Source organism: Bidens hawaiensis, unplaced genomic scaffold (assembly GCF_021521415.1).
Source record: "Bidens hawaiensis isolate Kalapana, Puna unplaced genomic scaffold, B.hawaiensis_p1.1 tig00003587_1, whole genome shotgun sequence".
NCBI classification, from domain to species: Eukaryota; Viridiplantae; Streptophyta; class Magnoliopsida; order Asterales; family Asteraceae; genus Bidens; species Bidens hawaiensis.
Window position 1 is genome coordinate 455,726 of NW_027491204.1, and position 26,731 is coordinate 482,456.

Below are 26,731 nucleotides of genomic sequence, written 5' to 3' on the forward strand. Positions count from 1 at the left end.
TGTGTATGTGTGTTTATATGTATATGTGCGTACGTGTATATATGTATGTGTGTGTATTAATTTGCATGATTATATGTATGCCATTTGTATATAAGTATATTTATGTACGTATATGTGTGTGTATATGCATATGTATGTATATACGTGTGTATACATATATGTGTGTGTGTATATCATCAATGTTTGGTAACCAAGTAAGTTTTGTGGTCTTAACTCTTAACCGATCCTCCGGTCTTGACTTTTATTGACTTTTTAATAATTGCATATCCCCATCCCATTAATGCGATTTCCTGATCATCAACTGATAATATTGCCAGCTTGTTCAATCCACATCCTTTTTGTAAAAGTGGTAGCCTTCTCACCCGCACCCTCATACTTCTTTTGTTTTGGTACCACGCGTACAAATGGAGTCTCCGGCCCGTTAGTCAAAGTCAACAACACACGACCTTCTTTGAGGATTGCAGGGTGTCGTGGACAAACGGGAACCATTATTATTTTCTTGTTGATGTTCCAGAGCTTATCATTATAGCAACTGCACAGTTTTTCAAAACGATAAAAACATTCGCTTAACATTCAAACAAACTACACAATGAGCCAATTTACCATTTACAAGTATAACATAGCTTACAATCAAACAGAACACCATCATACTAGTATTAACAAAACAGCTAGCTTCAACTAGTACATGTTTTATAAAACATACTTGTTCAAGTATAAACTGTATCAACGCCTCAATTTGCGTGCAAACCTCTGTGCACAATCCCTTGAACAGTTAGAAACCGAGCATCATCCCATCCATCAACTTTCCATTCGTAAGATCTTCCGTTGGGTAAGAAGCGTATAAACCATACTTAACCGACTAAATTCATATATATGATCCTTGCTAGATTTTGGTACTTCTTTGACTTCATTAGCTTTCCCAGGCCCTGAAAATTATAAAATTATTAACATTGCTGTTTAAAAGGTAGTGCATCACTAGAAAAACGATGACTTGAAAACGGCTTGTTTGTAAACTAAATTATAAGATATATAAAAACTACAAATTTTGCGGTTTATTAAATATGTATATGAAAAACATAATAATTAATTTCTTTTTATATGCATATCAATACGTGTAAAACTAACAAAAAAGTAAAATAAAGGCTCGATGAACCACAAGCCAGCTTAAACTTTTAACAAGCCGGGCACGAGTTCAATAATTTCAGCTCGTTAAGACAAACAAGCCAAGACAGAGCCCAACCAGGCTCGATACCAGATAAAGTCGCCTAAAGTTGACTTCTCATTCACTAAACCTCCCTAAACCATTTAGTTAACAGATACTAACCTGCTATTGAAGCATAAGGGGACATAACTACTAACATTTACCTGCAAGATATGACCACACAATAATATCTGCATCTGATAAACTTTGCCCAACCAAGAACTTAAGTGTGGTGCAGCAAATAACCGTCAACAACTTGCACGCCCCTCATATTTAGAACAAAATAGACGCATACTCTAGCCAGTCGTCAATGTACACAAATCACAAAACAATAAACAATCTTTGAAAAATGATCGAGCACAAGTCAATCACACTAAAATGTCAACCTGTACAAACCGGGAATAGTTGTTGATACATGACCAAACAATCACATTAGCTCCATGTAACTTCATCCTATAACAAAAGCAATAGTATTAATCTTTTGCCATGAATATAAATATTATTAACTTCAACACTCCAAGCATCATACAAATCTAAACTTATTATTATTATTTTTACTTCAATTGTCAGATACTCCTACTTCTGAAGCTAATATAACTTCCTGTTTAATAATTTAGTTTAGAAAATTCTAACCCAAATGCTTTAATAACAATTAAACCAAGAATATAGATTAAACATTACACTAATAAAATGTTAAATCGTGGTACACTAATTTAGTTTAAAAAATAGTTTTAATCTTTATTATGAGATTAAGTCTCTAACTACAGTAGGAGACATAAACTAATCATGGCTTAGGTAATAAAAACATGTCCTTAATGGTGTTTAAACATGTCTTAGGAGCCTTTAGATAGTCAGTAGGTGTTAGATAAGTTTAAGTTCATAAACGAGACAAATACCGATAAAGTGTGGGAAACTTCAATCGTGTGGTTGTTTCACATGTAGAATTTTAATTTAAGGCTTTGAATAATATATATAACATCAAAATATTATTATAGTTCATATTATAAGGCTTTCAAGTGGATTTCACACACAAAAATAACATCAATATCACTGATAACGTGCACGAAAACGCGATTTACTTAGAAGAAAACTGAATATACATACTCGATACCTATAATGCCTTATATGAATATACTAATTACTAGATTATCATTTTAGATTATACATTATAGAGACAATATATATATAGAATTAACACGTTAGAGTTATGAATATGACCTTTTATATTCATGGGTGTAGAAGATTATTCGTTGTAAGTTGTTTAAACGCCAATATGCATTTTTGTAACGTCGTGAAACTCTTTTTCAGCCTCCCGCCTAAACCCTCATGAAATCCGGACCGGTCCTCCAAGTTAGACTGGGAACCGACAGTCTGAAGGAATAAGTCATGGTCCACTAGGCAACATGATTGTTGCTTTATGTTGCTTGATAATAAGGTGAAAGATGAGCTTTTCTTGGGTTGATAAATTCCTTATTTTACCAAGTCTTTAATATTTAGTTGTTGCTTTGTTTACGTTAGTTTTCCCTATTTTCTAGCTAAGATGTTATTCTCTTTCGTGTATTTAAAGGCATTTGCCTCAAGCTTAATGAAGTAGAAGTTTTTTGTTCTGCATTTCTTGCCAAACAATAATTGGTATCAGAGAAAATACTTACCCCTAAATCACTTTCACACAGGTACAATGAGCAACGAGAAGATGAAGGTTACCATATTCGAAGGCCACTATGAACATTGGAGCGAAATGATGGAGAATTTGCTACGTGCAAAACAGATGTGGGGTCTCATTGATCCAGGAATCATTAAGCCGGCTATAGGGATCGCTCAATCAGAGGCACAACGAAAGAAGTTAGAAGATTTGAGGGTGAAGGATCTACAGGTGAAGCATTACATGTACCAGGCTATTGATAGAGTTACCTTCGAGCAAATATTGGATAGAAAGACCTCTAAGGCCGTGCGGGATTCAATGAAAAGAAGGTTTGCTAGTAATGAACGTGTCAAGAAGTCCATGCTGCAGAAACTAAGAAGGGATTTCGAAATACTGGAGATGAGGAATGGTGAAACAATACCAAAATACTTCGGTAGGGTTTTAACAGTTGCAAACCAAATGAGAAGTAATGGAGAAGCCATGCCCGACGGGAAGATCGTTGAGAAAATTCTCAGAACTTTAACTGAGAATTATGTTTACGTTGTGGTGTCTATAGACGAGTCAAATGATATAGAAGCCACGACGGTTGATCAATTACAAAGCTCTCTTGTTGTCCATGAGCAAAAGTTTAAGAGAGGAGACAAGGAAGATGAACAAGCTTTGAAGATGGAAGAAGGATCCGGTAGCCGCGGCCGTGGGAGAGCTCGTGGCAGTCAAAGAGAAAGAGGACGGGGTCATGGTCGTTCCTCGTTCAACAAGGAGAAAATCGAATGCTACAAGTGTCACAGGTTAAGTCACTTTGCTTATGAATGTGACCAATCAAAGGAAGCCAATTTTGCCGGCTTTGACGAGAATGAAGAAGTTATGTTGGTGGCAAGTGTTGAAGAACATGTGTTTATGGCTAGAGATGGTGAAGATAACAAGAATTGTACGTGGTTCCTCGACTCGGACTGTTCCAACCACATGTGTGGTATTTAAGATAAGTTTATTACTTTTGATCAATCCTTCAATACTTCAGTAAAGCTTGGCAACAATTCGAGAATGAATGTAAAAGGAAAAGGGATTGCAAAGCTTAGTTTGAATGGAGCAAAATTTTAATTACAGATGTGTATTACTGTCACACCCGCACTTAGGGCCTAGGCGTGTGACCAATAGTTGGTACCTGTTTTGAAAATATATCAGAGTTTAGCGGAAGTCTTTAATTAATTTATAATAAAATATTAATTTATATTTTGAAACCTTTATTTATAATCAATATTAATTTAATTGAAAAGCATCTCGGATAATAAATATCCGAGTGTTTGATTTATAAACCCCGTTTTTACCCATCATGTTTAAATATTGTTTACAATATTTTAATATTTAAAAACCGAGCCATCTCTACCTTGCGAGCATCTATCTTCTTGGATGGCTATAATTCCTTGCTACCTGTACTAACTTTTATTTCCTGTAATCATGGGGGAAAATATACGTCAGCGATATGCTGGTGAATCGTTGACTCTAAAAACATTTTTATAAATCCTTCTTTGACTGACAAAATAGTTTTCATGAAACAATCTCAGCAGAAACGTCTATTATTTCTGGGATTGTGCCACTGCCATACACACACAATTACGGTTCTCCGGGAATTGACACCCTTTGGAGAACTTTTATTATGACCTCTAGTCTGCGGCCACGTATCCTTGACTGATAGACTAGATTGATTATGTTTGGATCCAGACACATGTGTACTCGGTCTGAGTTGTTTTTATTTTCTATCTTGTATTTTAATAGGGAACACGTAATCCCATAAATCTTTATTTGACTGTCTTTTGTTTAAGATAAACAACCCGTTTATCTTGACTGAAAAAGGTTTAACGTATTCACCTGTGATTGTCTGTTCTGAATGATGTGGTGATCTCGTTTGAAAACCTTTGTGAATGAATGAATGATTGATTGATTGAATGATTGACCTATAATAAAATAGGTTTATGTAAATACCCGGATCGTCTCTTAATCCGGCTACCGACCTTTAGTCTGGTTTTGATATCTTAAACCTTGATTGATCTTTTGTTTGAATGAAATATTTCTTTATATTTGCTAACCATGTGCTACGTTTCTTCTTCAAGAAGAAATGTCTATGATATGTTTTTTCTTCAAGAAGAAACGCCATAATCTATAACCCATGTATGCTAAATCTTATGTTTCTTAATCATAAAGAAACACTATTTTAACTATAACCTTTGTATATAAACTTTTACTTTTCATTAAACATTTTCAACTATATCTTTATATGTAAAAGCTTAAGTTTCTTAATCATAAAGAAACTATATAATTACTATAATCTTTGTTTATATTATTTGGTATTTCTTAATTATACAGAAATTTAATTTAATTGTTATACTTTGATCAAGGTCTAGGCTATACCCTCGACTAGGGTCTAAGCCTTTGGAATAATAATATTTTATTCGGACAGAACTCTTACCTTGCTTAGCTTATTATTTTCTAGATTTTCGGGCAGCACTTCGACGCTTGCACGTACTTTGAGAATCTTAATCAACAACTCCTCGGCACGCGAATCGAGGCAACGTTCGGGAGTCGCCGAGTCGTGTATGTACTTTGAGGCAGAATGTCGGGTCGTCTCGGTTCGGCACGGTTTACGAGGTAAGATGTCGTTGTGTGGCACGGAAAACGAGGTCTCGGGACACGTTTATCGAGGAATCAAAGCACGATTATCGAGGTGGATCGATGGTACGAATATCGAGGTATAGAGAGAAGGAAATACTGGTTTTGGTGTGTGGATTGTGAGAACCCGGACCTTGCTATTTATAGACAAAATTTTGGAACTCATCGCGGTACGCGACCGCCTTCAAGGCACCCGTCGCGTACCGCGAGGTAGCCTTGGTGAATCACAACGTAGTTCTGCCACGTGTCGCCACGTGGCAGATGGTGTGCCACGTGTTGACACGTGGCGGACGACATGCCACGTGTGGCCACGTGGTGAAAAATGTGTTAGACGTGTCAGGCCACGTCATCGGGTACGCGATGATGTAGGCTCAACAGCGATCGCGTATCGTTGTTGACTTCTTCCAGAAGTTTTGACCAATCCCCATCGCGGTACGCGATGGGCTTGTCTTTTGTCCCGTCGCGTAGCGCGATAGGACAAGAAATCAGAAATTTCATTTTAAACCCTCATGTTTGGAATTTGGCAATTTTAGTCCCTTGACTTTGGAAAGTTTACATTTTGAACTCGAAATTTTCTCGATGTTACAATTACATCCTGGATTTAATGAACTGTTTGTTGAGCATAAGACAACTTCAACAAAAGGGGTTGTCATTTTGTTTCAATCAAACTACTGCAAGGTCTATCATCCAGAAAGAGGAATGTTGTTTCAAAGTATTATGAGCACAAATCGTTTGTATCCTCTAAGTGAGGATGTTAAGGTTGCTGAAAAACACTCCGATGGCTGCAATTACCCCAGTACTGATAGCTAAGAGAGATTGTGGCATGAGCGACTGGGGCACATCAGTAAAACATACCTGGAAGAGATGATGAGGAAAGGTATGGTGCTTGATCTTCCTAACTTAGAAGTAAGTGAAGCTGTTTGTGAGCCTTGTTTGGTTGGGAAACAAACGCGAGAAGCAACACCGAAGAAGGCCAAGTGGCGTGCTGATGATGTTCTTCAGTTAATTCATTCAGATATCTGTGGTCCTATCTCTCCTATGTCAAATACGGGTAATTGATATTTTTTAAGTTTCGTTGATGATTATAGTAGAAAGGGATGGGTCTATATGTTATCAGAAAAATCTCAAACTCTTGACAAGTTCAAGGAGTTTAAAAATAAGGTTGAAAATGAAAATGGGAAAGTGATAAAATGTTTACGATCCGATAGGAGAGGGGAGTACTTGTCTAATGAGTTTATTGAATTTTGTAAAGAAAAGGGCATAAAGAGGAAACTTACGACTCGGTTCACACCTCGGCAAAACGGTGTTGCCAAACGTAAAAATTGAACCGTTATTGGGATGATTATTGCTTTGCTGCCTCCAAAAGCATGCCTAAAATGTTATGGGCCGAGGCAAATGTTTGGTGTTTTTATGTGCTAAACAAGACCCCATGCAAAGCAAACTCTACCATGACACCTGAAGAAGTTTGGAGTGGTTCAAAACCAACTGTTGATCACTTCAGGGTTTGGGGGTCTTTAGCTCATGTCCATGTTCCAAAAGAGAAGAGAAAGTAGCTTGATGATAGGAGTCAATTGTGTGTTTTAAACGGTGTAAGTGAAGAATCCAAGGCCTATCATCTGGTTGATCCACAAACCATGAAGGTTGTTGTTAGTAGGGATGTATTCTTTGAAGAAGATAAGTCTTGGGATTGGAGTTCGGTTAAAGGAAAAGAAAAGGAAGAAGGGCCACTAACATGGGGAGATTATAATGTAGAATATCAAGAAGAAAATCAAACTGTTGATGATTTTGAGGACCTTGAAGAGCAAGCCATGGGTGATGTTGTTGGGGCTGTTGACCCTGGTCCTAGCACTACTAGAGCTAGGGAGGGTAGGGTGAGAAAACCTCCAAGTTACTTAAAAGATTATGTCTCTGAAAGAAATTTGCCATTTAGAGTTGAAGATGAACTAAATGTTGTAATACAAGACCAAGACCCTATTTGTTTTGAAGAAGTAGTGAAGCATGAAAAGTGGAGAAAGGCTGTGGATGTGGAGATTGATTCCATAGAAAGAAATGGTACATGGAGTTTGATGGAGCTGCCAAATGGGGTTAAATGTGTTGGAGTAAAATGGTTGTTTAAAACTAAATTGAATGAGAAAGGTGAGGTAGAAAAATATAAAGCAAGGCTGGTTGCTCGAGGTTATGGGCAGCAATATGGAGTTGATTATTCTTAAGTATATGCCCCGGTGGCTAGAATGGACACTATTCGATTGATGATAGCCATGGCAGCTCAACATGGTTGGGTTATTCATCAACTGGATGTAAAATCATCCTTTCTACATGGTGTCTTGCAAGAAGAGGTATACGTGCAGCAGCCACAAGGTTACGTGGTCAAGAATAATAAACACAAAGTTTACAAGCTCAACATGGCCTTATACGGACTAAAGAAAGATCCTCGAGCTTGGTTTAATCGTATTTAGTCGTATTTTGTCAATGAAGGTTTTAGAAGAAGTAAGTTTGAGCATACATTGTTTACAAAAGAATGGCAAGATGGTAGAAAAATTCTTGTAAACATTTACGTAGATGACTTGATCTTCACTGGCGATGATGAAAGATTGATAAAGGAATTCAAAGAATCTATGAAGAATGAGTTCGAGATGACAGAATTGGGCAAGATGAAATATTTCCTTGGTGTTGAAGTTATGCAGACTCCGATTGGTATTCATGTGTGTCTAAGAAAATATGCCATGGAGGTATTGTCTCGTTTTAATATGTTGGATTGCATGTTGTGCTTAATCCAATAGTCCCAGGAAATAAATTGAAGAAAGATGATGGGGAGAAGGTGGAAGAAACTGAATTCAAACAAACGGTTGGGTGTTTGATGTATCTCACCAACACTAGACCTGATATTCAGTTTGTGGTTAGCCTGACTAGTCGTTTTATGTCCTGTCCCACATTAGTTCACTTTATTGCTGCAAAGAAAGTATTGAGGTACATAAAGGGAACATTGGATTATGGGTTGTGTTATAAAAGAGGGGGAAAAGGTGAGTTAAAGGTCTTCACTGACAGTGATTTTGCTGGAGAACAAGATGATAGGAAAAGTACATCAGGATATGTTTTCCTTTGGGATGGTACTGCTGTTAGTTGGGCCTCCAAGAAACAAAGTGTTGTTGCTTTATCATCCACTGAAGCAGAGTACATTGCTGCTTCTGCATGTGCATGTCAAGTGATTTGGGTTCAAGGCGCGTTAAAGGATTTTGGTGTTGAGGTGAAAAGTGGAACTGTGATCAACTATGATATCACATCAACAATAAAGTTATCTAAGAACCCGGTCTTTCATGGTAGATGCAAAAATATTGGTGTTCGTTTTTACTTTCTTCGTGAGTTGGTAAATGATGGAAGTATAGAGTTAAAGTACTGTGGAACTCATGAACAAATTGCAGATATCCTAACTTAGCCAGTTCATCAAGATTGCTTTATAAAATTAAGAAGCCAACTAGGTGTTATTTCTTTTGGTAACAAACCTGACATAGTGGATATGTCAAGTTTGAGGGAGGGTTTGAAGGAATAAGTCATGGTCCACTGGGTCAAAACATGATTGTTGCTTTATGTTGCTTTCAGTTGGATAATAAGGTGAAAGAGGAGCTTATCTTGGGTTGATAAATTCCTTATTTTAGCAAGTCTTTAATATTTAGTTGTTGCTTTGTTTACGTTAGTTTTCCCTATTTTCTAGCTAGTTGTTATTCTCTCTAATGTATTTAAAGGCTTTTGCCTCAAGCTTAATGAATTAGAAGTTTTTTGTTGCTGCAAAGAAAGTCTTGAGGTACATAAAGGGAACATTGGATTATGGGTTGTGTTATAAAAGAGGGGGAAAAGGTGAGTTAAAGGTCTTCACTGACAGTGATTTTGCTAGAGATCAAGATGATAGGAAAAATACAACAGGATATGTTTTCCTTTGGGATGGGACTGCTGTTAGTTGGGCCTCCAAGAAACAAAGTGTTGTTGCTTTATCATCCACTGAAGCAGAGTACATTGCTGCTTCTGCATGTGCATGTCAAGTGATTTGGGTTCAAGGCGTGTTAAAGGATTTTGGTGTTGAGGTGAAAAGTGGAACTGTGATCAACTATGATATCACATCAACAATAAAGTTATCTAAGAACCCGGTCTTTCATGGTAGACGCAAAAATATTGGTGTTCGTTTTCACTTTCTTCGTGAGCTGGTAAATGATGGAAGTATAGAGTTAAAGTACTGTGGAACTCATGAACAAATTGCAGATATCCTAACTTAGCCAGTTCATCAAGATTGCTTTATAAAATTAAGAAGCCAACTAGGTGTTATTTCTTTTGGTAACAAACCTGACATAGTGGATATGTCAAGTTTGAGGGAGGGTTTGAAGGAATAAGTCATGGTCCACTGGGTCAAAACATGATTGTTGCTTTATGTTGCTTTCAGTTGGATAATAAGGTGAAAGAGGAGCTTATCTTGGGTTGATAAATTCCTTATTTTAGCAAGTCTTTAATATTTAGTTGTTGCTTTGTTTATGTTAGTTTTCCCTATTTTCTAGCTAGTTGTTATTCTCTCTAATGTATTTAAAGGCTTTTGCCTCAAGCTTAATGAATTAGAAGTTTTTTGTTGCTGCAAAGAAAGTCTTGAGGTACATAAAGGGAACATTGGATTATGGGTTGTGTTATAAAAGAGGGGGAAAAGGTGAGTTAAAGGTCTTCACTGACAGTGATTTTGCTAGAGATCAAGATGATAGGAAAAATACAACAGGATATGTTTTCCTTTGGGATGGGACTGCTGTTAGTTGGGCCTCCAAGAAACAAAGTGTTGTTGCTTTATCATCCACTGAAGCAGAGTACATTGCTGCTTCTGCATGTGCATGTCAAGTGATTTGGGTTCAAGGCGTGTTAAAGGATTTTGGTGTTGAGGTGAAAAGTGGAACTGTGATCAACTATGATATCACATCAACAATAAAGTTATCTAAGAACCCGGTCTTTCATGGTAGACGCAAAAATATTGGTGTTCGTTTTCACTTTCTTCGTGAGTTGGTAAATGATGGAAGTATAGAGTTAAAGTACTGTGGAACTCATGAACAAATTGCAGATATCCTAACTTAGTCAGTTCATCAAGATTGCTTTATAAAATTAAGAAGCCAACTAGGTGTTATTTCTTTTGGTAGCAAACCTGACATGGTGGATATGTCAAGTTTGAGGGAGGGTTTGAAGGAATAAGTCATGGTCCACTGGGTCAAAACATTAGTTCACTTTGTTGCTGCAAAGAAAGTCTTGAGGTACATAAAAGGAACATTGGATTATGGGTTGTGTTATAAAAGAGGGGGAAAATGTGAGTTAAAGGTCTTCACTGACAGTGATTTTGCTAGAGATCAAGATGATAGGAAAAATACAACAGGATATGTTTTCCTTTGGGATGGGACTGCTGTTAGTTGGGCCTCCAAGAAACAAAGTGTTGTTGCTTTATCATCCACTGAAGCAGAGTACATTGCTGCTTCTGCATGTGCATGTCAAGTGATTTGGGTTCAAGGCGTGTTAAAGGATTTTGGTGTTGAGGTGAAAAGTGGAACTGTGATCAACTATGATATCACATCAACAATAAAGTTATCTAAGAACCCGGTCTTTCATGGTAGACGCAAAAATATTGGTGTTCGTTTTCACTTTCTTCGTGAGTTGGTAAATGATGGAAGTATAGAGTTAAAGTACTGTGGAACTCATGAACAAATTGCAGATATCCTAACTTAGCCAGTTCATCAAGATTGCTTTATAAAATTAAGAAGCCAACAAGGTGTTATTTCTTTTGGTAGCAAACCTGACATGGTGGATATGTCAAGTTTGAGGGAGGGTTTGAAGGAATAAGTCATGGTGGTCAAAACATGATTGTTGCTTTATGTTGATTTCAGTTGGATAATATGGTGAAAGAGGAGCTTATCTTGGGTTGATAAATTCCTTATTTTAGCAAGTCTTTAATATTTAGTTGTTGCTTTGTTTACGTTAGTTTTCCCTATTTCTAGCTATTTGTTATTCTCTTTAATGTATTTTAAGGCTTTTGCCTCAAACTTAATAAATTAGAAGTTTTTTGTTGCTGCAAAGAAAGTCTTGAGGTACATAAAGGGAACATTGGATTATGGGTTGTGTTATAAAAGAGGGGGAAAAGGTGAGTTAAAGGTCTTCACTGACAGTGATTTTGCTGGAGATCAAGATGATAGGAAAAGTACATCAGGATATGTTTTTCTTCGGGATGGTACTGCTGTTAGTTGGGCCTCCAAGAAACAAAGTGTTGTTGCTTTATCATCCACTGAAGCAGAGTACATTGCTGCTTCTGCATGTGCATGTCAAGTGATTTGGGTTCAAGGCGTGTTAAAGGATTTTGGTGTTGAGGTGAAAGTGGAACTGTGATCAACTATGATATCACATCAACAATAAAGTTATCTAAGAATCCGGTCTTTCATGGTAGATGCAAAAATATTGGTGTTCGTTTTCACTTTCATCGTGAGTTGGCAAATGATGGAAGTATAGAGTTAAAGTACTGTGGAACTCATGAACAAATTGCAGATATCCTAACTTAGCCAGTTCATCAAGATTGCTTTATAAAATTAAGAAGCCAACTAGGTGTTATTTCTTTTGGTAGCAAACCTGACATGGTGGATATGTCAAGTTTGAGGGAGGGTTTGAAGGAATAAGTCATGGTCCACTGGGTCAAAACATGATTGTTGCTTTATGTTGCTTTCAGTTGGATAATAAGGTGAAAAAGGAGCTTATCTTGGGTTGATAAATTCCTTATTTTAGCAAGTCTTTAATATTTAGTTGTTGCTTTGTTTACGTTAGTTTTCCCTATTTTCTAGCTAGTTGTTATTCTCTTTAATGTATTTAAAGGCTTTTGCCTCAAGCTTAATGAATTAGAAGTTTTTTGTTCTGCATTGATTACCAAACAATACATTCTGGTTACATGTATTTGGCTCGTTTTAAAATTAACTACCGGCCAGCTCTGGCAGTTAGAGGTTGGAGACGTCAGACTTAGAGAAAGAAAAGAACAATGCTGTTGCATGCATGGTGACACCGACGTACGGTGTCAAACTCCGGTTACTGAACTACTAAAGTGAGACTGAATGTAAGAATAAGGGTGCAGGTATTCTAAGTTTGAATTTTGTGGCTGTTGTGGAATGAAAGGAGTGAAACTATTCTTATTAGGCGGGCTATAACATTTCATCCTTATTTTGCAGCCTATAAAAGACTTGTGTAGGATAATAGTATAATACTATGAACAATTTTATGGCTTATTACTTAAAATACATGTTATTCTGTTTTGACTTTGGTCCTACGGATCCATAACACTTAGTTAACTAACCATATCCATAACACTTTTTTTGGGGTGTGAGTTAATGTTCCATTTCATAACGTGACATCACATTTTATTAATTAACCATTAATCACAACACATGTTCTTAGTTAACTCATACTACGTTTAGATAAAATTCTAGTTTTTATATTACTATTTTCAGCATATTTGTAATATATTAATAGAGCTACACAAATCGGGTTTTTTTAATACCCGGTTCCAGGTATTGAAAAATCGAGTATTAGTCATACCCGGGTCGTGTTCGGGGTCCGGATATTGTCTCTAAGAACCATACCCTATGCACCGAATTTGGGTCGACTACATAATCGGTATATGAATACCCTAGTTTCGGGTATTGAAAAATCCTATTTTTGGGATTTTTACTGGACATTTTTTTGGGTATAAATTGAGTTTTTTAAAGAGCTGCACTTTTTTGGGATAATTATTTTGGGGTTTTTTTTGGTATTTTCGGGTATTTGAAAAACCTAGTTTCAGTTTTTGAAAAACCCGGTTCCGGTTTTTGGATATTACCGGGTATAAATCGCGTCCGGTTTAAAGTACGAGTTTTTTTATTGAGTGAATATCCTATTCGTACCCTATGTTTAGGGTCGGTTACTGTAAGGCCCCGTTCCCGGTGCCCTACATTGGACGTTGATTTTACTCATAAACACAGTTCTAAATATCTTAGCGAATTAAAACTCTTCGCGGAATAATAATAAAAGTCAATCATTCATTACAAATATTCACAACTTGTCTTTTAAAGCATAACATAAAATATAATATCAAATCATCGTGACAAATCTTCCGATGCCAGCCTCTTCAATCCTACCATGTGTCCCCCTCAAGCCAGCTGTCTCAGTCTATTTATTTGCGTGCATACTAAAAGTCAGCTACGCTGAGTGGGTTCTAGTTAATATGGCAACATACAATACATTCACATACTTACGTATATACGTATCCGTAGATACATATTACATACTTAGCATGTTACCTTTCTTTCATTCGTTCATACATACTTTCTTTCATACTTTCATTCTTTTGGCCAGTACATTACATACATAGCTATCTATTCGTTTTAAAGAGCATTTCGCCCTATAACCTTCGCATATATTATTATGGTCTGCAACCCTGTAACCTTCGCATATATTATTAGGGTCTGCAACCATCTAACCTTCGCAGATATTATTATCGCCTGCAACCCTTTAAGCATACGACCATACAACCATACATTATCTTCATTATAATTTATTTTCTTACTTTCATACTTACACTTAACCCTTTATATAACTTCCAAATATTATACACACATCATTCAAAAACATTCATATATCATACATACATCATTCTTATACAATCACAAGGCATACACTTACCATTTAAGGTAAGTGTATTAACTAATCACGTCGAGTATGCACACAGCCCCGAAAACATAACAAGGAAATGGGGCTAGAAACTCACCTGAGCTCGGTTCCTTTCATAGTTAATGGTAACTCATTTTCTTAACTAAGCGCGGCTAACTGTATAACAATTACACGTATCAATTAACTATCCCTAACCATATCATATTTCTAGTTTAATATAACCCTCAACGAATGGGGGTTCGAGGCAGCGCCCCTGGCAGCGGAGTTCTTGGGGCGGCAGCCCCTAGTTGGATCCAAGGGGTAGAGCCCCTGGCTGGGGTTAAGCTGTCAGGTCAGCTTGGAAATATTTTATTTCCATTAATCGTCCTTAAACAAAATTTCCATTAAATTGTTTTTTACTTGCTAACTCATTCGTTATAACGAATGGCCTCTGGTTAGGCCTCATTCGTTATCACATTCGTGATGACGAATGGTTTGATCTTAGACGAATCAGTTAGACCATTCGTGATTTCTTGAGAAGAATTAGAGGCTCATTCGTTACGGAAACACGCGAATGTATCTATAACGAATGGGTTGATTCGCTGTCTGATCATAACGAATGAATGGATAACGAATGAATATCATTTGTGACTTCTATAGGACGAGTGAGAGGCTCATTCGTTACCGGAACATACGAATGTGTCTCATTCGCTATGATCGTTTAACGAATGAACATCCATCCCCTTACTCATAACGAGTGAACATCAGTCTTATCCAAACTTTGACTCAGGTGTGATGTGCGAAAATATATATATAAATATTAAACACAAGTCGCAACTAAGCTTTAAAAACCAAACAATCTATCCTAGTTCACACAAACGGAAAGTGTACCGATCGCGTATAGCACAGATAAGGAAAGTCCGGATATCGAACTCGAAGACACGTGAAAACGTTTTTAATTACTAAACTCTAACTAAGACTCACCAAAATAATATTTAAATGATTTTAATATTTAGAATTGGTTATACTACTTAACTTAATTAAACGAAAACTTTTGACAAAATACTTTGAAAACTTTGACTGCAGTGATAAAAACGTCTACCTATGAATGAATCATGTTGATAGAAATAACAAGACAACGGATTGAAAATATTCAAGACACCGGTTATAAAGGATGACACAACTAAAACTTGTTTAAGAAAGTCAAATTACCTCTCAGTCTCTCTAACAATCTCTAACTTATTTTAATTGATTTTAAAGAATAAACCGGGAAAACAGTTATTAACGTGTTCAAATGACGACTCACCTCTCGGTCTCACCGACACACTAACTTAATGGAAATGAATACTACGCAACCAAGGATAGAGGAACAATTTAACTTAACCCAAATTAAACCAACTAATTGCATATAAACACTCAAACTTGACAAGACAAAAACCCGCTCTCGCGCGGTCTTAATTCTAACAAGTAAAAGCAACGAGACAATATTACTTCTTATCACCTCTCGGTCTCAAAGAAGGTGCATTTTAACTGATTTTAGATGATTATATTACCCACTTATCCCTACGGTTGTACTTCCCGCAAATAGACCCAAAACACCAAGTAAAGAGCTTAACAAACAATCAATTAATCAAAACCGATTCAATTAACTAATGCAAGAGGATTTAAGTAATAACAAATAAAACACAGCCATCACACACAATCTAATTTATGGTTTAGTTAAACTTTATATCAATAATTCAAGTCTTGAACATTAACAATCCATTAAACAAGTTAAAACCACTCAACAATCATCTATCCTAGGTAGAACAAACAAGTTTAGCTACTCATTACTTTTGGACAGCCATGCATACTTAAGAAAAACATCACAAACATCATCATAAACATTATAAAACTCATTCAAGATCCAAACACAATCAATTATAAGTCAAACTATCAATCAATTGCAAAACAATTCAAATCAAAAGACCAAATCAATAGAGTTAGGGTTCTTGAACAAAAAGTAAAGTTTATAGATGATTACTTAAGTAATATGGCTGATATTGATGATATATAAAGTCCCTAGCAGCAGCCCCAAGACTCCTCTTCCTTCTCCAGCCGTCCAAGACCACCAGCCGCTTCCTTTCTTCCTTTTTTTCTTCTTTTTCTTGCTGCCGGCTGCTGTTCCGATCGGAACTTAGGCTAGGGTTTTAGGGTTTTGTGTGATTTCGGGATTATGGCTGTATTATGGCTGATTTCTCTTTTAATTAACTTAATATAATATTATATAAGGCCTTTAAGATGTGGGCTTGGGTCGGGCCTTGACTTGTAAGTTAGAAAGTTGCACAATTAAGCCCCTAAACTCTTCAATTTAACTCTTTTTTCCACCAAACTTCATAACCTACAAGAAAACAATCATCTTTGTAATATTAAGCATAAACAAACCATAAAACTTAATAATTATACTAAAAACAATTAAAACATGATAAAAATGATACGGAAAGTAAGTGTGTTTCACTACACATCAAGGTGTCAAAGTCAAAATCGATAAGAACAGTCAACGACACTAGATCTTCAATTATCCTTCAAATCACGATGAAACATAAAAAATTAGGTATCATTGAACTCGGAATCGCAGCGCATGTGAACCCTGATCAACCAATCATCTAAATTTGCGTTTTAAATGGTGCGATTGATATATATATATACACATACAGCTGGTATTTAACCAATTAAATTATCAGATGTTAATGGATTTCAACGAGAATCGTTGCGTTTGATTCGTATTTACCATTTGTATACGGATCTAGAAATCCTAAACTAGCCGAACAAGTTTTCGTTAATGAACATACCTTAAACGAGTCAGTTTACACATGCAATCTAGTATTGATATTGGTTTTGGTTCGTTACTGTGACAATCGTCAATTTCAGGTTAACCTCGTTAACTCAACTCCGTCAATTCAAACTTTAAGATCGTTGGATCTTTAACGCACACTTCATTACATTTAAACTAGGGTTTAAATGACGCTTAACACTTACTACATGTGTAGTCTTTCGGGATTTGCACCGAAACGCAAACGAGTTGACGCAAACGATTGATAAATAAACGACAAACGTCAAAACACTAAGTATGTGATTATTATGTGCTAGGTATATGTGTGTTACTTGATTGTTATGTGGAAGGTTAAACAAGAACTAACTAGTTTAGGCTAGAGATGTAACATTTGGAAGTTTAGGGACTAGAGTGTAACTTATTTATCTATAAATATATCATTATCATAAAACCCTAATCATCTATTCTCCCCTCTCAAACCCGATGGCAGCTAGACCCCCCCCCCTCCGTGCGATCGGCTCACAAACACACCAAGCTCTTGGTTTTAATCTTGAGTTCTCACAATTGAAGCATACTACACCCGTTCCTAATCATCTCCTACCTTCCTCTTGCTTGTATTGGTGTTTTGAAGGTATAACTTGTAAACCCTAAGTAGGCCGATTATATGTATGCATGGTGTTCATATGATTCTTGTTATTTGATGGTGTATTAGTGATGATTTGGTAACTAGTTTTGATAGTATTGCATGTTAATTGTTGTGTCCTTGATTGGGAGTGCAAATAAAACCCTAAGCTTGTATGTATGTGTGATTGATATGCATGGATAGTAGTTATAGGATCTAGAGGGTTGTATGGATGCATGATAGCTTATAGGTTGTGATTATGTTGAGTTTTGATGTGAACAGATTCTGGACAGAATGTATAAACGATGTTTAACTGACTGTAACGAAGTGTAAACGTGAAAATTGATTGAGATTGTGAGTACTGCAGTAGACTAGGTTGAGTCTAGTTTCTATGAAGTATAAATTCGTAATTTTTGGATAAGTGGAAGTATACTTTTATGATTTTACAAAAACGTGATGCAAAGCTGAGCTATTAGACCTGCTGTTAGGCTATGTTGTAAATGTTATATCTCATGAACCACGAGACCAATTGGGTTGGTTCCACTTCTGGAAGTTGACTCACTGAGTTAGGAACCAAACCCAAGTGGTCTTGCATTTATTGGATTTTTCGTTTAACGGGAATTGCAAATAACATTCTGATGTGCATGAATCTGGCTGATATAAGTTAGCTGTAATGTTTTGATCATTATGAGCAATCTATATGGAATAAAAATAAGATAAAATATGTTCTGGAAACCTAAGACATGTATGTTTCTGTGGTAATTTTTGGTGAATTAATTGAGACGTTATAATCGGTGAACTAGTACAATCTTTCAAGTAGAAATTCTGCCATAACGAAACTAGCTGCTGAGTTGTATAGGAATGCATGAAATATGATAGTTTCTATATAATTGTTGTATTTTGACCAAAATACCCTTGCGGGGAAATAGTTGCTAGTTGATTGCCATGAATTGACCAAATTACCCTTGCGGGAAATATTGGTTAGTTAGTCTTTGTTTGTTGACCAAAATGCCCTTACGGGAATTATTGCTAGTAAGTAGGTTATTAACACATGACACGGAAGTAATTGCTCACTCATGTATCGTATCACAATTGTACTTGTTTAGGCCACACACAATACACAAACGAAACACGAAACATGTTACGTGCATAGGTATTATGTGCCGAGTCTAGAGACTCGTTAAACGTTCCGATACTTAGAAAATCTCTTTGTTGTTTTAGAACGCTAGAGAGTTTTCTACGACGCGCATCACTCGGTGATCTAGATCGGATATTCTTCGCAAACAGTGAGTTCACTTACCCCACTCTTAAACTGCTTTCAAATGTTTTTCCACTTGGGGGAGATAACATACTCCGATAAACATATTTTCTGAGATAAACGCATATGAAAGATTTTGTTATAAATTATATATCACTTGTAAAGGCTAAGCGGCATTTGTAACAACTTGAAGTCCCACACATCGGACCGGTTAATATTTGGAATAGCGAGTCACTTTTGGGTAGTACTACTGGGTTTGACAAACCCCACCCGACGTTATAGCTCAACTAGAGGTTGAGTGGGTGTAAATTTTGGCTAACACTTACCATGGTCTGGAGGACCTGGTGACGGGCACTTGATAAACAGTCAGCTTCGGTCGCGAACCACTTAGCAATACTTGTTGTATAGATTAGCTACCTATCGATATATAATTTAACATAACACTATCTGGTAATGCAATACTTAAACGTTGTAACATGGTTACACGCTCAAACGTCGTAACGAGGTTACGCAATACTTAAACGTTGTAACATGGTTACACGCTCAAACGTCGTAACGAGGTTACGCAATACTTAAACGTTGTAACGTGGTTACACACTCAAACGCCGTAACGAGGTTACGCAACATTTAAACGTCGTAACGAGGTTACGCAAACGCTAAACGATTTATCTTATTTTATTTGTGAACTCACCAACCTTGTGTTGACACTTTTAGTATGTTATTCTCAGGTAGCCGAGGCGGGCGCGCGGTTTAGGAGCATGCATTATTGAAAACACTTTTATTCTGCAAACTTAAATTTTAACAGTAACTTTTGGTTTTTAAGTCGTCCTGCGTGACGCAACTTTTGAATTAAGGTTTTACGCTTCCGCATTTACTTTCATTTAAACGTTTTACTTTGGTTTGGTTATAACTAATGATTCCGATCCTGCCAGTTCACACCCTCTGACGGTAAAACTCCGTTAGTGGATTTTGAGGGTGTGACAGATTGGTATCAGAGCCATTGGTTATAGCGAACTAGAAGCTGCATGCATACTAGACTATAACCGCGACGACCCATTAGTTATAGAGTTACGCACTACATAGGCTTGTGTAGTCTTTAAATCTTATCTCTTTACCTCCTTCACTCATACGCGCGCATATACACGGCTTACCTGTAGGAATGTCGACGCCACCCTCATCATCATCCGATTCGATGACGCATGCTCACGGGAAGGAACCGCAGTTACCTACTGCCTCACCACCCCGTGTAGTCCCGGAACTCGAAGCTCCTGCACCAAAGAGGTACCGCCTATCCGGAGGCCTGTATGATAACGACGTTAGCTGGGAATGGTACCCCAACATGATCAGACGTATGGTCTACCGTGAACAAGTTCCCCCATTGCCTCACCCGAACCACCCTGCTTACCTTAACACTTTACCACCCATAACCGAACCTGTGGAGCGAGTCCTCGCAGCTGTCGTTTCTTGTTTGGAGCGTGATGTGGGTTACATGCGCAACACTAGAGAAAATGTTTCCAGACTGTTTAAAGATGGAACCGAGACTCAAGAGGAGATTGCCCGCATGGCAGCGGCAATGAAAGAAATGCAAGAGACTAGTGAACAACAAACCAAGGTTATGATGAAGATGCAAGCCGAGATGATAGACTTGCAAGAACAACTCCAAGAAGCAAGGACCCGAACGGAAATAGCGTTAGAACGTTGCGATATCCTACAAATGCAACTCGATCAGAACGCAGCAGAACCTGAGGCAGAGCCCGAGGCCGAGCCTGAGGCAGAGCCAGAAGAGGATCCCGAAGAGGAGCCAGAGGAGGATCCCGAGGAAGATCCCGAGGAAGATTCCAAGGAGGAACCCGAAGAAGAACCGGAAGAAGAAACGCTGGACGAGGACGAGGTAACATCAGCATGACTGCAGCTGAACTCCAAACCCTGCTGAATGACCATGTTGCTGCCGCTTTAGCTGCACACAATCAGAATCAAACAGGAGGTCCAAATGGAACATGTACCTTCAAGAACTACTTAGACTGCAAGCCCAGTACGTTTAAGGGCACTGAGGGAGCTATAGGCTTCCTGCGTTGGGCTGAGAAGGCCGAGTCGGCCTTTGAGATGTGTAACTGTCCCCATGCCAATAGGGTCAAGTTTGCTGCTGGGACACTTGAGGACTCCGCCCTCACTTGGTGGAATTCGAACGTCCAGATCCTTGGATTGGAATTGGCTAACGCGATGAACTGGGAGGAGTTCAAAAACATGATGCGAGAGGAATACTGTCCGAGGGAAGAAATTTCGAAGTTAGAGTCGGAGTTTTGGTCATTGAAAATGGTGGGTTCAGAGATTGAAGCCTACACTACTAGTTCGCACGAGTTGGCAGTGATGTGTCCGCGGATGGTGGATCCGCCGAGCAAGAGAATAGAGATGTACATTGATGGGTTAGCACCACAGATTCAGGGTATGGTGACGTCTTCCAGACCAGCCACGATCCAACAAGCGATCCGTTTGGCTCACAAACTAACGGATCAGGCTGTGACCCAGGGTGCGTTACCACCAAGGGGTTCGACTGTAAAAGCCCGTGACAACCTGAGTAATGACCACGTCAGCAACAGTATCAACAGCAACCCGAACAGCGGGAAAAGAAAGTTTGACAACACCAGATCTTCATCCTCAAACCTCCCACCGCAACACCACCGAAAGCCCGAATTTACTCGGAGTTTCAACACTCAGAATCACAACAACAACAACAACGGTAGCGGGCAGGTTTCGAGCGGATATGCTGGGAAATATCCAAAGTGCAACAGGTGCAACTTTCACCATGTTGGTCAGTGTGACCGTGTCAAGTGTCAAAGATGCGGAAAGATAGGGCACCAAGCGAAGGAATGTAGAGTTGACCTTGTGGCGAAGGGTGCTCCTAAGCCACCGATGATGACTAAGGGATGTTATGAATGTGGACAGGAAGGTCATTTCCGGAAGGATTGCCCCAAGCTGAAACAGAACGACAATAATGGGGGTAATGGAAGTGGCAGTAACGGTGGAGGAAATGGTAAGGGAAGAGCGTTTGTGATTGGATCAGGTCAAGCCCGCAGAGATCCGCATGTGGTGTCTGGTAAGTTCCCTGTAAACGATTGTTTTGCTTCTGTTTTGTTTGACACTGGAGCTGATAGGAGTTTTGTGTCAAAGGCCTTTAGCCAACTTTTAAACCTTACTCCAACCCCGTTAGACGCTAAGTTTCCTGTTGAATTAGCTAACGGTAAAACTGTAATAACAACTCATATACTTGCGGGATGTAAGTTGAAATTGTCAGGTCATGTCTTTGACATCGACCTTATTCCTTTTACGCTTAGTAGTTTCGATGTCGTTGTCGGCATGGACTGGTTATCTGAGAACCGAGCGGAGATTATATGTCATGATAAGATCGTCCATATTACCACCCCTTCTGGCGAGATCATTTCGGTCCGAGGCGAGAGAAGCGGCATGACCACCAGCATCATTACCCTTATGAAAGCACAGAAGTATTTAAGAAAGGGTCATCCGGCAATTCTGGCGCAGATTGTTGAGAAACCTGTGGAGGGGAAACGAATTGAAGACATTCCGGTTGTGCGAGATTTTCCAGAAGTCTTCCCGGAGGATTTGCCCGGACTCCCTCCTATTCGTCAAGTCGAATTTCAAATCGAGTTGACACCCGGTGCAGCACCCATAGCACGAGCCCCGTATCGGCTCGCGCCACCGGAACTTCAGGAGTTGTCCACTCAGTTGCAAGATTTGTTGGATAAGGGTTTTATCCGACCTAGCTCATCGCCATGGGGAGCCCCTGTCTTGTTTGTCCGAAAGAAAGACGGGACTTTCCGGATGTGCATCGACTACCGGGAGTTGAACAAGGTGACGGTCAAGAACCGTTATCCTTTACCCCGAATTGATGATTTGTTCGACCAGCTTCAGGGATCGAGTTACTACTCGAAGATCGATCTACGATCCGGTTATCACCAGCTGAGAGTGCGCGAGGAAGATATTTCAAAAACGGCTTTCAGAACACGGTATGGTCACTACGAGTTTTCGGTTATGCCTTTTGGCCTAACCAACGCACCAGCCGTATTTATGGATCTCATGAATCGAGTATGCAAGGCGTACCTCGACAAGTTCGTGATTGTTTTCATCGATGATATTCTCGTCTACTCCAAGAACGAGACTGACCACGAAAAACACTTAAGGATAATTCTGGAACTGCTGAAGAAAGAGCAACTGTATGCTAAACTCTCGAAATGTGAATTTTGGCTTCGCGAGGTTCACTTTTTAGGACATGTGATAAACGAGAAGGGTATCCATGTCGATCCCGGTAAGGTAGAGGCCATCAAAAACTGGGAAGCACCTAAGACTCCGACTGAGGTGCGACAATTCCTAGGACTGGCCGGCTACTACCGGCGTTTCATCGAGGGATTTTCAAAGATTGCTCAACCCCTAACCGCTTTGACTCACAAGGGCACTAAGTACAACTGGGGTGACGCGCAAGAATCCGCTTTTCAACTGTTGAAAACCAAGCTTTGTAGCGCCCCTATTTTAGCCCTCCCCGAGGGAACGGAAAATTTTGAGGTACACTGTGACGCATCTATACAAGGTCTCGGTTGCGTGCTGATGCAACTCGAGAAAGTTATAGCCTACGCCTCTAGACAACTACGGGTTCACGAGAAGAACTACACGACCCATGATTTGGAACTCGGAGCTGTAGTGTTTGCTCTTAAGATATGGAGGCATTACTTGTACGGTACCAAGTTTACCATTTACACCGACCACAAGAGTCTCCAACATATCTACGATCAGAAAGAGCTGAACATGCGACAGCGTCGTTGGGTCGAGCTGCTTAAAGACTATGATTGTGCCATCAAGTACCACCCTGGCAAGGCCAATGTGGTGGCCGACGCCCTTAGCAGAAAAGAAACAGATAAACCCAGATGGGTGAGAGCATTGCAACTCACGATTCATGCCAGCTTACCCGATCAGATTCGCGATGCGCAACTGGAAGCTTTGAAAGATGATAATCTTCCATCGGAACTCATGCGGGGCATGAGCAAGCAACTTGAAACCAGGTCGGACGGGGTCCGATATTTTGAGAACCGGATTTGGGTTCCACGATACGGAGAGTTGAGAACTCTAGTGATGGACGAAGCTCACAAGTCCCGATATTCTATCCACCCTGGCTCAGATAAAATGTATCATGATTTAAAGGAACTTTACTGGTGGCCGAACATGAAAGCCGACATTGCCACCTACGTGAGCAAATGTTTGACTTGTGCCAGAGTCAAGATAGAATATCAGAAACCATCTGGTCTACTGCAACAGCCGGAACTCCCAATGTGGAAATGGGAACAAATCTCAATGGACTTTATTACGGGTTTGCCTAAGACACCGACGGGATGCGATACCATCTGGGTGATCGTTGACCGGTTGACTAAATCGGCACATTTCCTAGCGATTAAGGAAACAGACAAACTGGAAAGACTGACTCGTGTCTACATGAAGGAAGTAGTGTCGAGACACGGAGTGCCTGTCTCAATCATTTCCGACCGAGATTCTCGTTTTACCTCACACTTTTGGAAGTCGCTGCAAAGCGCACTGGGCACACGTCTCGATATGAGTACCGCATACCATCCTCAGACGGATGGGCAAAGTGAACGGACTATCCAGACCCTGGAGGATATGTTGCGTGCATGCGTCTTAGATTTCGGAAAAAGTTGGGAACCCCATTTACCCTTGGTAGAGTTTTCGTATAATAACAGCTACCACGCAAGCATTAAGGCAGCGCCGTTTGAAGCGCTGTACGGACGGAAGTGTCGATCACCACTCTGCTGGGCAGAGGTGGGTGATAGCCAAATCACTGGTCCGGAACTGGTACTCGAAACTTCGGAAAAGATTGTTCAAATCCGAAATCGCATGGCAGCAGCACGAGATCGACAAAAGAGTTACGCCGACAAGCGAAGAAAACCTCTCGAATTTCAAGTAAACGATCGAGTGTTACTCAAAGTCTCACCTTGGAAAGGTGTGGTTCGCTTTGGTAAGCGAAACAAACTCAACCCACGATATGTTGGTCCGTATCGGATAACTGAGCGCATTGGTCCGGTAGCGTACCGACTGGACCTACCAACAGAACTAAGTGGCGTACACTATGTATTTCACGTATCAAACCTGAAGAAATGCCTATCTGATGAAACCCAAGTAGTCCCTTTGGAGGAACTACAAGTTGATGAACAGTTACGGTTCATTGAGGAACCAGTCGAGGTTTTGGATTGGGAAACCAAAACGCTCAAACACAGCAAAATTCCAATCGTTAAGGTTCGTTGGAACTCGAGACGTGGACCGGAGTTCACGTGGGAACGCGAGGATCAAATGATGAAAAAGTATCCTCACCTTTTTGAAGGGCTAACCAAACACCGGAAACCGCGAAACCCGGCAAACCGTCAAACATCACCGGAGGTATGAACTAAATTTCGGGACGAAATTTCTTTCTACTAGGGGATGATATGACAAACTGAAAATTTTTTCTTACTTTTTCAGGCTCTCATCACGACTTGACTCAAATTTTCGGGACGAAAATTCTTTAACATGGGAATGATGTGACAATCGTCAATTTCAGGTTAACCTCGTTAACTCAACTCCGTCAATTCAAACTTTAAGATCGTTGGATCTTTAACGCACACTTCATTACATTTAAACTAGGGTTTAAATGACGCTTAACACTTACTACATGTGTAGTCTTTCGGGATTTGCACCGAAACGCAAACGAGTTGACGCAAACGATTGATAAATAAACGACAAACGTCAAAACACTAAGTATGTGATTATTATGTGCTAGGTATATGTGTGTTACTTGATTGTTATGTGGAAGGTTAAACAAGAACTAACTAGTTTAGGCTAGAGATGTAACATTTGGAAGTTTAGGGACTAGAGTGTAACTTATTTATCTATAAATATATCATTATCATAAAACCCTAATCATCTATTCTCCCCTCTCAAACCCGATGGCAGCTAGACCCCCCCCCCCTCCGTGCGATCGGCTCACAAACACACCAAGCTCTTGGTTTTAATCTTGAGTTCTCACAATTGAAGCATACTACACCCGTTCCTAATCATCTCCTACCTTCCTCTTGCTTGTATTGGTGTTTTGAAGGTATAACTTGTAAACCCTAAGTAGGCCGATTATATGTATGCATGGTGTTCATATGATTCTTGTTATTTGATGGTGTATTAGTGATGATTTGGTAACTAGTTTTGATAGTATTGCATGTTAATTGTTGTGTCCTTGATTGGGAGTGCAAATAAAACCCTAAGCTTGTATGTATGTGTGATTGATATGCATGGATAGTAGTTATAGGATCTAGAGGGTTGTATGGATGCATGATAGCTTATAGGTTGTGATTATGTTGAGTTTTGATGTGAACAGATTCTGGACAGAATGTATAAACGATGTTTAACTGACTGTAACGAAGTGTAAACGTGAAAATTGATTGAGATTGTGAGTACTGCAGTAGACTAGGTTGAGTCTAGTTTCTATGAAGTATAAATTCGTAATTTTTGGATAAGTGGAAGTATACTTTTATGATTTTACAAAAAACGTGATGCAAAGCTGAGCTATTAGACCTGCTGTTAGGCTATGTTGTAAATGTTATATCTCATGAACCACGAGACCAATTGGGTTGGTTCCACTTCTGGAAGTTGACTCACTGAGTTAGGAACCAAACCCAAGTGGTCTTGCATTTATTGGATTTTTCGTTTAACGGGAATTGCAAATAACATTCTGATGTGCATGAATCTGGCTGATATAAGTTAGCTGTAATGTTTTGATCATTATGAGCAATCTATATGGAATAAAAATAAGATAAAAT

General features: G+C 39.0%; 1 protein-coding gene and 1 pseudogene across 1 annotated transcript; one reads left to right on the forward strand and one right to left on the reverse strand.

Annotated features, from left to right (window-relative positions):
• Positions 1-209: 209 nt before the first annotated feature.
• On the reverse strand, positions 210-1,349 carry LOC143623876 (glutamate--tRNA ligase, cytoplasmic-like; annotated as a pseudogene).
• A 1,530-nt stretch (positions 1,350-2,879) lies between these two features.
• On the forward strand, positions 2,880-3,821 carry LOC143623877 (uncharacterized). The gene has a single exon (XM_077094681.1). The coding sequence runs from the start codon at positions 2,880-2,882 to the stop codon at positions 3,819-3,821; it is 942 nt and encodes a 313-aa protein (XP_076950796.1).
• The last annotated feature ends 22,910 nt before the right edge of the window (positions 3,822-26,731 follow it).